At 35.2% G+C, this 12,206-nt stretch overlaps 1 protein-coding gene across 1 annotated transcript in view; it reads right to left on the bottom strand.

The window, feature by feature from the left end:
* LOC111710988 (poly [ADP-ribose] polymerase 1) overlaps positions 1 to 12,206 on the bottom strand; it is a 30,408-nt gene that overhangs the window by 9,542 nt on the left and 8,660 nt on the right. The window contains exons 12-25 of the mRNA XM_023485199.1: positions 12,113 to 12,185; positions 9,539 to 9,620; positions 8,911 to 9,029; positions 7,419 to 7,503; positions 6,939 to 7,033; positions 6,511 to 6,629; positions 6,277 to 6,337; positions 5,408 to 5,503; positions 4,776 to 4,905; positions 4,116 to 4,201; positions 2,956 to 3,038; positions 2,686 to 2,752; positions 1,496 to 1,582; positions 1,205 to 1,279 (exon numbers count right to left, since the gene is read on the bottom strand). Of these exons, the coding sequence (XP_023340967.1) occupies positions 1,205 to 1,279; positions 1,496 to 1,582; positions 2,686 to 2,752; positions 2,956 to 3,038; positions 4,116 to 4,201; positions 4,776 to 4,905; positions 5,408 to 5,503; positions 6,277 to 6,337; positions 6,511 to 6,629; positions 6,939 to 7,033; positions 7,419 to 7,503; positions 8,911 to 9,029; positions 9,539 to 9,620; positions 12,113 to 12,185 (1,258 nt within the window). The remainder of the gene's footprint in view (positions 1 to 1,204; positions 1,280 to 1,495; positions 1,583 to 2,685; positions 2,753 to 2,955; positions 3,039 to 4,115; positions 4,202 to 4,775; positions 4,906 to 5,407; positions 5,504 to 6,276; positions 6,338 to 6,510; positions 6,630 to 6,938; positions 7,034 to 7,418; positions 7,504 to 8,910; positions 9,030 to 9,538; positions 9,621 to 12,112; positions 12,186 to 12,206) is intronic.

Raw genomic sequence — 12,206 nt, 5'->3', positions numbered from 1 at the left:
TGAATTCTACCTATCCTGAGCTAGGTTTATGTTTACTAGACATGAATCCTACCTATCCTGAGCTAGGTTTATGTTTACTAGACATGAATCCTACCTATCCTAAGCTAGATTTAGATTCCTACTAGGTATAATCCTACCTATCCTGAGCTAGGTTTAGGTTCCTACTAGACAGGAATCCTACCTATCCTAAGCTAGATTTAGGTTCCAACTTTACAGGAATCCTACCTATCCTGAGCTAGGTTTAGGTTCCTACTTTACAGGAATCCTACCTATCCTGAGCTAGGTTTAGGTTCCTACTTTACAGGAATCCTACCTATCCTGAGCTAGGTTTAGGTTCCAACTTTACAGGAATCCTACCTATCCTAAGCTAGGTTTATGTTCCTACTTTACATGAATCCTACCTATCCTGAGCTAGGTTTAGGTTCCTACTTTACAGGAATCCTACCTATCCTGAGCTAGGTTTAGGTTCCTACTTAACAGGAATCCTACCTATCCTGAGCTAGGCTTAGGTTCCAACTTTACATGAATCCTACCTATCCCAAGCTAGGTTTAGGTTCCTACTTTACAGGAATCCTACCTATCCTGAGCTAGGCTTAGGTTCCAACTTTACAGGAATCCTACCTATCCTAAGCTAGGTTTATGTTCCTACTTTACATGAATCCTACCTATCCTGAGCTAGGTTTAGGTTCCTACTTTACAGGAATCCTACCTATCCTAAGCTAGGTTTAGGTTCCTACTTTACAGGAATCCTACCTCTCCTGAGCTAGGTTTAGGTTCCAACTTTACAGGAATCCTACTTATCCTAAGCTAGGTTTAGGTTCCTACTTTACATGAATCCTACCTATCCTGAGCTAGGTTTATGTTCCTACTTTACATGAATCCTACCTATCCTGAGCTAGGTTTAGGTTCCTACTTTACAGGAATCCTACCTATCCTGAGCTAGGTTTAGGTTCCTAGACATGAATCCTACCTATCCTAAGCTAGATTTAGATTCCTACTAGGTATAATCCTACCTATCCTGAGCTAGGTTTAGGTTCCTACTAGACAGGAATCCTACCTATCCTGAGCTAGGTTTAGGTTCCTACTATACAGGAATCCTACCTATCCTGAGATAGGTTTAGGTTCCTACTTTACAAGAATCCTACCTATCCTGAGCTAGGTTTAGGTTCCTACTTTAAAGGAATCTAAGTTTCGTATCCTGTACCTTAAACTCTTCTGCTTCCTTCTCTAGTACAGATACATCCGTGTTTAGTCTCTCATAGTGAACATCAATAGGATCCTGGATAAAGTTTCTGATGAAAAAAGTCAATATTAATTCTATTTCATTATTTTTCATAGTTGCCTTAACATAGAACTTAGGTTTAGGCGGAACCAATTTATTCGAGAAAAGAATAAATTTAAATTCGAAATAAGGAAATTGAAAATTGCTAGTTCACGGAATTTAGCAGTTTGAATTTGTCCCATTAGTGTCTTCAAGATCCTTTAGTGAACCAACCTTATCTGTTGAGTCTTCAGTACTGAGTAGGTTGTATGCCACCTCTATCTCCAACAGGTTGTCCAGCATATCGATCTTTGACTTCACCTTAGCAAACAGAAGTGTATAGTGTTTTAGAATTCAAGGGACTATAAGCGTAATTTAAGTGACCACCCATGGAAATATGGCAATACAAGATTCACAACGGAACCCCTTGAAACCTTTATCTGATCAATAATGCTTAAGATATTGTCGTTTTTCTAGGCTTTTAAGTGTTAAATTCTGATATCCTACATGTTCTCATGGCGTAGAACTGCGCAAGACAATCTTGGAGAGAAACCACAACTGAAATTGATCCGTTTCCATAATTTTAAACATTGATGTCAATTTCATATTTCATCAGACAAAGCTTTAAGGGTACCGCGTTGTGAATCTAACATTGACATCTTTGCATGGAGGGTCACTTGAAATTATACCTGCAGTCTCGTTGATAGTTTTTGTAACGTTTAAATCTTAAACCGAACGTTTTCCAAATACCGATTTATGAGAGTTTTCCAATATCTTATACTTAAAATCGAACACCAAACTAGAATCAGACTAAAAAAATTACTTATTGAGAGAATCCAAATAATTGGTCAAAAAACAGAAATTAGAAAAACGTCTCTAAACTGCCCCCCACCCCCCGTTTCTTTAAGTTCTACAAAAACAATGTCAAGTTATGAATTAATAAAACCGGTGCAACCTTCGTTGAAAAATGTAATCGTTGGGAAAGGTGAAATGAAGTGAAAAATTGCAAAATTCTCGAGTGTTCTCTGTTCATTGAGAAACTATAGATCTCATCAGTCAAAACTTAGCCTAGGGCTGGGTACTGGGTAACTTATTTTATCCGTTATTTTTAACCTCAATTTTTTAAAAATCTACGAAATTGAACACATTGCAAATATTCTTCTGTACAAGATTGTGTTTTTTACAATGCATTATGCAATAACTTCTACAGAAATCAAACCATTAACTAACAGTAATTGCTCCGTAGATTTTCTTGTACAGGCATCAGATTTCTCACCAAAATGAAATGAAATGAAAAAGGAACGTCCTAACTTCCATTTCAATAACTGAAGTGAGTATACTTGACCAGCTTTAGAATATGGTCTTATGGCTAAAAAAATAACTTTTGAAATACTACTGATAAAAGTTAAAAAATGTAAGTTTACCAGATCTGCGTTATCTAGAAGAGGCGGGGACTTCATACCAAAATCATGTGGGATCAATGTGAAGAATCTAGATAGAAAACAATTATTCATACATAACCACACTGATTGATACATGAATAAAAGAAGAAATACACGGGTAAACCAAGGAATACCAAATATCTAAGAAAAAAAAGAATGAGAAGGCCAAATCCCCGAAAACAAAAACTTAAAATTTTAAATTCTGTCATTCATTATCTCGAAATCAGAGCTCCCCCCTAAAAGTTTTAGTACCTGTTCGTGGCATCAATAAATTTTGCCTCCGATCCAGACTCATTCTTGATCATATCCTGAACCTCTGTCAGAATACCATAGGCCTGAACCCAGAGTAACATTCTTAAAATTAGTTAGGCTGACGAGATGCGCAGAAACCATTTAATTTTGACCTAAACTTAAATTGAGACAGAAAAGAAAAAATCACCTTTCAAAAGATTCCACAAACTTTGAAAATTGTTCCAACATTTGCTTTCAATAGGTTTGACAAACTTTTAAAAATGTTTCCTCTAAACATTTGCTTTCAATAGGGTTGACAAACTTTTAAATTGTTTCCTCTTAACATTTGTTTTCAATAGGTTTGACAAACTTTTAAATTGTTTCCTCTTAACATTTGTTTTCAATAGGTTTGACAAACTTTTAAATTGTTTCCTCTTAACATTTGCTTTCAATAGGTTTGACAAACTTTTAAATTGTTTCCTCTTAACATTTGTTTTCAATAGGTTTGACAAACTTTTAAAAATGTTTCCTCTCAACATTTGCTTTCAATAGGTTTGACAAACTTTTAAAAATGTTTCCTCTCAACATTTGCTTTCAATAGGTTTGACAAACTTTTAAAATTGTTTCCTCTCAACATTTGCTTTCAATAGGTTTGACAAACTTTTAAAAATGTTTCCTCTCAACGTTTGCTTTCAATAGGTTTGACAAACTTTTGAATTGTTTCCTCTCAACGTTTGCTTTCAATAGGTTTGACAAACTTTTAAAAATGTTTCCTCTCAACGTTTGCTTTCAATAGGTTTGACAAACTTTTAAATTGTTTCCTCTAAACATTTGTTTTCCATGATACACTATGCCAAGTTTTGGCCCTTAGAGAAAGTAAATGCAAAAAAACGAACATTTACCATTTTTTCTCTTAGGATAAAAATTTAGCTTAGTTTAATAAAACACATATTTACGAAATACAGTTTTAAAATTCTGAACTTAACGAGTTCAGATTATGCGTTTTGTGCCTTTTAAAGTAAAAAACCTTATTTTAAATTCTAAAAACGAATTATTGCCCAATGCCCATCACTCGAGATGTAAAGATAAAATTTAAAGATCAGTCAACACAACAAGCTTGAGAAAATAGTAACTTTTAAATAGAAGAAAGTTAATAAATGTATTATGAAAGTTACTCTCTCCTTCTGTACGTGAGCTTTACTAAGTTTCCCCAGGGGCATCTTTGTCAGATCAATCTCAAATTCAACCATTGCTCTCTTCATACTTTCTAAATAAATGAGACAAATCCTTATTCAATTCAATTTAACTATATATATTATATATAGTATTCTTCTCTCTGTTTGTTTGTATGTCCGATCATAACTCATCAACCCCTTGACCAATTTGCCTCAAATTTTTTTCAACCCCTTGACCAATTTGTCTCAAATTTTTTGGGGGAACTCGGTAAAATCATCCACGGGTTAGCTAGTATTAAAAGCGCAATGCATAAAACGCTTGAATCTAAAATCAATAATCGACTCACAAGATTATTTCTAATGGTATTTTTAGATTTCTATTTTGTTATAAATGTCTCACAATTCAAATTCTTTTAGATTATTAATAAAATATTTGTTAAGAATATGTGCGATTGAAAAATAAAGTATATAATTTTCAGTTGCCTATTTTTAAAAACGGAATTTAAATTGAAATGTTAAAATTGCGATAGATTAAAATAAGCTAGTTAAAGGCTTGGTTCATACAGCGAAGGTAGTTAATGATTCTTATTTCTATTTCATTTATTATATGTTTGACCCCAATTCGACCTGCATTTAAAGAATTAACGATTAGAAGTGTTCTGTTACCTATATCAAAGATGAGGGTGATGAGCTCTTTAATTGGTTTAGGCAGCAAGGATTTACTGTTCTCCAGATCCAGTTTAGTTTCCAGAGTTTCTCCCATATCTATCTCGAGTGGGTAGAATTTTCCAGGCAACTAAACAATAAAAATTTGAACAGAATTCAAAACTTTTTGTGTTTTGAACCTTGGGATCAAGCATTGCAGGTTTCGAGTAATTTCTCTTTGTAATCAAGTGGTGGTCATCTTTAATTCAGGGATACTAGATATCAAGTGGTGGTCACCTTTAATTCAGGGATATTAGATATAAAGTGGTGGTCATCTTTAATTCAGGGATATTAGATATCAAGTGGTGGTCATCTTTAATTCAGGGATCTTAGATATCAAGATCACGCGTTCAAGATTAGCGATACACTCCGACAAAAGTTCCGCCCTCAAGACATATTCGTAAAATATCTTCCTGTAATCCCTTGGGTCCGTGGCTAACAACCATAGGCTGGTCTCCGATTAATAAATTTAAACTCAGCTCTTCACTGAGTTAGTCCATTGGAACTTAAATGAAATGGTCTGAAGCCTATTCCGTTAGAGAATAAAGGTTGACTGTGATTATTAACATTATTATCATCTGTTTTTTATTTACCTTTTTGAATTCTTTCCTGTTCTTCCATCTGTTTCCTGTTTTCTCTTCATATAAAAACTCGAAGTCTCGAACCGCCTCGTGCAAATCTTCAAAATCCTAAAGATAAACTTTAAAGGGGCCACAATATTTTTCGGTGTTCTCACAATTTCATTATTATTCATTCATTTTAACCGATACCTACCTGTAAACTACTAGTTAGCTGTACATCAATTTACATTTTTTTTAGATGAGCAGAACAGTATGTTTTTAGTGAAGCTTTTTGGAAATATAATTTTTGATAAAAAGCAAATATCGAATAAGAAGTAAATTATTTACCAATAGTTCTATTTATATTAATCTGTAGGCGGCCATGGCTCTCCGGCGTATTAAGATTTAAATCCTTCATCATAGCATGCACAACTACATCATTATCTTAGATTTACATTTTTTTTAATATTTATATTATTGAGGATGTATAAAATAAAGAAGACCGCATTAGGACATAGTAGTTAAAAACATACCAAACCTTTAACTCTAATAAAGTATTTCGTCTTATAAAAGTAGGAACACTTTTTGTTTGAAAATCTTTCTTGTAAAAAAGTGTTCATATCTTCATGAAAATGGACCTAAGCTCTACACTACATACGGGGTTACCCACGACGGATGAGACTTTAATAACGACCTAAAGCTATTGGATTGCTTCGTTTTTAAGGTTGAATTTGGGTTTCGCATTTATTTTTTTATTCGAAAATTCTACAGAGAAAAGCAAAAGTTGACAAGAGAGTTAATAAATTACGTACAGTCGTCTCTGAAGTCTTATCAATTGTGGTTCACGCTGTAATTCTGCCTCAGCTCTCGCACCACCTGGAGGAACTTAACGTCCTACTAACCTGCAGTTTGTTTCCTCCAATGGTGGTTCCTACTCGACCCCAGGCTCGAAAAACATACCATCTAAATACCATTTCCGTATAGAGGAGATCAATCATGAGAATTAAGAGAAAACATGAAATATTTATTTTAAGTTTATCTCAAGCAGTAAAAATTTCCACACCTTTTAGTGGCAAGTCTTAACATCCGATTTCATTTTTTCACACTTAAATTCCTCGTTTGAAAAGATTTCTTACTTTTTCTTCTTGTCATGTTGCAGTACTTGCAGCTTATAGTAACTGTTTTTCCCATCCTGTACATTTACGCTGCCCAGAACTACACTGTACACAGCATCTTTAATCTTGTACACATGTGCCTGAAACAGATAGCTTTATGTACACTACTCACTACCCAGATTACACTTCATGATAATAAAAATGAAATCATGGTTGACCATAAAGTGATTTAAGAGGTGTACAATGAACAAGTCTAAGCAGTGACGATATAATGTTAAAAATACCCCCCCCCCCCCCCCCCCCCAGGAAAATAATTTTTCAAAGAATATAGGTAAAATTAGAAAATTTCTTAATCAGGGAAGAGCTTAAAAAGTTGCAAGATAAGACACGTAGTTTTTTAAATAGCATTTAATATCAATTTTCTAAATGGAGGTGTGGGAGGGATTTACCTTATCCTCTAAACCTGAATCTGGGTCGACATATCCTCCTCCTTTCAACTTCAACTTTACAGATTTAGGCATGGATTTAGACTGGAACATTGTAGCTAAAATAATATAATCAGACTTTTTTAATATAAAAATATTAATCAATTTTCATACGTTCCTGGTTTTTAACCAAACAATGCATTTATATCTGATCTTTCCACACAAAAACCAGAGCTTGTAACTTTTGAATGGAAATAATTAATTTCAATGAATGCTTTAGAAAACCTTAAACCCTCCGAACTTCAAAGAGAAATGTCCTATGGAAAAAAAGGTTTCTGCTCTGACTTCAACTTATTCAAAAGTTACCAGCTCTAGATCATTGAAGGAAAAATTAGATTAACTTTTAGGCATAAATCCTTGAAAAAAAGAACGCAAGAGTTCTCTAAAGATCATTAATTCTCAGGAAATGTAAATTATAACCCCACAATGTCGATGTAATCTTACATGATTGTTTAACCGGAAGTCCGGTGTTGTGAGCTTTGTTCACCTTCTCCTGCACCTCTTCTACGCCCCAGTCAGACAACGCATGCTAGAAATAAATAAGCTTTCAAAAATAAAATCAATAAACTGAGGATTTTTTCCCATTCTGAGAGAAATATAAATGTGGTGACCTACCCCCCCCCCCTCTCCTCCCCCCTGATAAATGTATTTTCTCAATTATACCCTCCCAGGACATTGCGCATTCGTTTTAAAATTCGGAGAAAACGAAAATTTGCTTTTCTGAAGATGCATTTTAGTTGTGCAACTAATTTAAAATGCAATCACAATTAATTTTGACAAATTCAAATTTTCTTTCAATAGCATTTAAGCCCTTACAACAAACTTATAGGTACAAGGTGTGGTAAAACACAGTCTTTTCCTAGTGTCTAATTCCTTCTATGCAGGAAGTTATTTTATGAACAATTGTAATATTAAAAGGGAGGGTAGGCGCAATTTTAAGTGACCCTCAATTTGTAGAGTGACGTGTCTTATTCCCGACACGACAAGATAAAGGAGGATCTGAACACCCCCCCCCCCCCATCTTGGAGAGTCCAGACCGCCATCGGGGCTAACTCCCATGAGCTCCGGCACCCCCCAGCTCCCATACATACGATGGGAAGATGATACCAGTACCCTTTAAACTTGGCTGATAAAGCTTGTCGGACTTGTCCTTTAACTATTTACAGAAACGATTTTAATTGTTGAACACTTTGTTTGCATGTAGTTCTATAGGGTGGATCAACAGATGGGCGGGTTTGTAAAGGCTACACAGTGTCCTGACCTTAAACATCCAAATAACCCGTCCTTAGACTGTATTTGAGATATATTGTAGAAGCCTGGCTTTTAGTTATAAGAAATTATAATTTTGTCCTACATGTTATAATTAGAATTGAGTTTGCATAAATGACAGTCTATTTTAACTTGTACATATTTATTTTGCAAAAATATCATTTAGTAAACAAGGAAGAAAAGTATGTTTAACTATTATGAGGCAAAAGTCATTTTCTAAAACACGCGGGCCCAAATTCAACCAACTAACATTTTCAACCACCCTATATGTTTGACCTGGCAGAAAAAAAAAATATTTTCATTCGGATTTTTGAAAACCGCTTTAAACGGAAAAGTTCGGTGATTTCGAGTGATAAAAGTAACGGATCAGGTGCGATGAGTTCACACTGTACGCAGCGAACACCAGGTTTAACAGGAATTCAAGAGGTTTTCAATACATTTACACACAGAGATCTCTGTACTCTATGAACAGACAAAGGTTTAAAGAGACCGTTGTAAGTAAATCGGACATTACCCTATTTGAATAGAGAGGGTCACGTGAAATTATGCCTTCACTCCTTTTAAAAGGTACGTCAAAATTTCTTTAAGCTGAGAAAATAATTTTTTGGTCTTTCCGCATTTCCCTGTTTTTTAACGGTCTTAAAGCTGCAGAATCTGAAATGTCTACCTGTTTCAAGGATGTAGCAACACCTTCAGCCTTTACAGCAGTTATAAACTCCTGACCAACCACTAGTACAGAATCCTTCTTAGCATCCCTCACCTTACTCCGGGCTTCTGCAAGCGTCTCTGAAAAAGAAACATAAAAAAGAGAACAAAGAAAGTAAAAAATAGAAGAAACTTAAGAATCATTGCTTAGAATCCAATTCGAGTTTAAATTGGATCCATTCATTCATTTTGTAAAATTTAGTTATAAGCAGGCTGGTTGATATTTTGCTCCTTGAATCTGGATCCGTCCATCCGCATATTTTAGCGGATCAGGATCTAGAAACCCAAAATGTTGCAGATCCAACGGATCTGGATCCAGATCCTCAGCACTGAAACAATATTTTGGATTGTTGAACTGTTGCATAAAGCAAATTCATATAAAATCAAGTTTTCGGCCACAACATAATTTTGACAATTTTTTTTCAGTAATTTACACTCATTTTGATAAATACATTTGAATCATATATATAGATATATATATGAAACCCTCGAAATTAAAACATGGAATTCTTTAACATTGTAGTACATTAATTATAGTACACAAAAGGATACTTTTGAACATTGTTGTCTATTAAAATAAAGAATCTTACCTTTGTCTGCTACCAGAGCAACTGTACCCTTGTCTACTCTATTCCCTACTTTTCCGCCCAAAGCCTCAATCTTCTTCTGCAGCTAAATAAATAACATAAGATTTAGTACATTGAATTCGCTTCATGCAAAGGAATTGAGTCTTTGTAACAAAATCAAATATTTAAACCCCAATATCTTTAGAACCCGATGTTGTTAACCTTTGATATTTCAAACTCTGATTATTTGATTTAACAGAATTCATAGTTTGAAATATCTAAGGTCTACAACATTTGGTTCCAAAGATATAGTGATAAGAAAATCAGAGTTTGTGACAAAGACTCAATTCCTTTGCAAACAAGATTGTGCTTTTTCAGCAAATACGTCTCGTCATGTCAATTAATATTTTCAATCTTTACCTTCCACATGTTCTACTCCCCTTTTAACCTGTTCTACTCTTATCCAATCTACTCCCCTTCAACCTGTTCTACTCCTATCCAATCTACTATATTCTCCTTCAACCTGTTCTACTCTTATCCAATCTACTATATTCTCCTTCAACCTGTCCTACTCTTATCCAATCTAGTATACCCCCTTCAACCTGTTCTACTCCTATCCAATCTACTATACTCCCCTTTAACCTCTTCTACTCCTATCCAATTTGCTCTAATCCCCTTTAACCTGTTCCATTCCTATCCAATCTAGTATACTCCCCTTCAACCTGTTCCACTCCTTTCCAATCTAGTATACCCCCTTTCAACCTGTTCTACTCCTATCCAATCTACAATACTCCATTTTAACCTGTTCTACTCCTATCCGATCTCCTATACTCCCCTTCAACCTATTCTACTCCAATCCAATCTTATAAACTCCCCTTCAACCTGTTCTACTCCTATACAATCATCTACTATAGTCCCCTTCAACCTGTTCTACTCTTATCCAATCTACTATATTCTCCTTCAACCTGTTCTACTCTTATCCAATCTAGTATACCCCCTTTAACCTGTTCTACTCCTATCCAATCTACTCTACTCCCCTTTAACCTGTTCTACTCCTATCCAATTTGCTCTAATCTCCTTTAACCTGTTCCATTCCTTTCCAATCTAGTATACTCCCCTTCAACCTGTTCTACTCCTATCCAATCTAGTATACCCCCTTTCAACCTGTTCTACTCCTACCCGATCTCCTCTACTCCCCTTCAACCTATTCTACTCTCCAATCCAATCTTATAAACTCCCCTTCAACCTGTTCTACTCCTATCCAATCATCTACTATAGTCCCCTTCAGCCTGTTCTACTCCTACTCAATCTACTAAGCTCCCCTTAAACCAAATCTACTCCTATCCAATCAACTAAGCTCCCCTTCAACCTGTTCTACTACTATCCAATATACTAAACTCTCCTTCAACCTGTTCTACTTTTAACTGATCTGATATACTCCCCTTCAATCACCTGTACTATGTACTACTATAATGTACCTCTATACTTAAACTGTGTGCTAGTACTACTATACAGGTTCTACTGTAGTAAATGTCCTACTCCATAAGGGTTTCTCAAACCCGTATCTATCCAGGTACAACTCAGTTTCACTTTGTTGTCAATGTCTAAACCCGGACACAATCTCGTCAGCTATTGATGTCAACACAGACTCTAGCTTGTAAACTATCAATGCCAAACCAATGGGCACGATCTCGTCAGCTATTGATGTCAATACAGACACTAGCTTGTAAACTATCAATGCCAAACCAATGGGCACGATCTCGTAAGCTATCGATGTCAGCTGGACACTAGCTCATAAACTATCAATGCCAAACCAATGGACACGATCTCGTCAGCTATCGATGTCAACTAGATACTAGCTTGTAAACTATCAATGCCAAACCAATGGGCTCTCATCAGCTCAGACACTAGCTTGTAAACTATCAATGCCAAACCAAAGGGCACGATCTTGCCAGCTATCAAAGTAAACCAGACACTAGCTTGTAAACTATCAATGCCAAACCAATGGGCACGATCTCGTAAGCTATCGATGTCAACCGGACACTAGCTCACAAACTATCAATGCCAAACCAATGGGCACGATCTCGCCAGCTGTCAATGTCAATACGGACAATAGCTAGTAATTAATCAATGACAAATTACTCTCTCGCAGTAATCATTGCGGAGTCTTTATATCAACTGATCTGTACTTAGATATCTATGTTACAAGTTAATGTTAATTGACGTAATTACAAGTTTTACGTCGATATATATTCAGCGTAGTTTATTATTTAGATATCTATGAAACATATTAATGTCAATCGACATAATTACAAGCTTTACGTCGATATATATATATACAGCATAACTTAAGTTTTAATGTATGTATTTACAAGCTTAGCGCGGATAGATAGTTAAGCTAATCACAACATGTTATCATGTTGTTTTTTACAACATAGTTAATTAATAATGTACAACCTAGTTCAGGTTTACGAATATCGTGTTACACGATATTCATTACACAACTACTACTAATTAAGTACTAATAACCCGATATTTTGTAACACTAGAATCTATTGTACATCTACTACTATGAACTACTTAACTTAACCTATTTACCTTTTCTTTGTTAAACTTCCCACTGAAGACAAAGGCCATGTTACGAAGAGGAAGAAGTGCAGCTGTCGAATTCCTAGGCAAACTCATTTCAACT

Source organism: Eurytemora carolleeae, unplaced genomic scaffold (genome assembly GCF_000591075.1).
Source record: "Eurytemora carolleeae unplaced genomic scaffold, Eaff_2.0 scaffold610, whole genome shotgun sequence".
Lineage (NCBI taxonomy): Eukaryota > Metazoa > Arthropoda > Copepoda > Calanoida > Temoridae > Eurytemora > Eurytemora carolleeae.
This window is presented reverse-complemented; position numbering and strand designations above follow the sequence as displayed.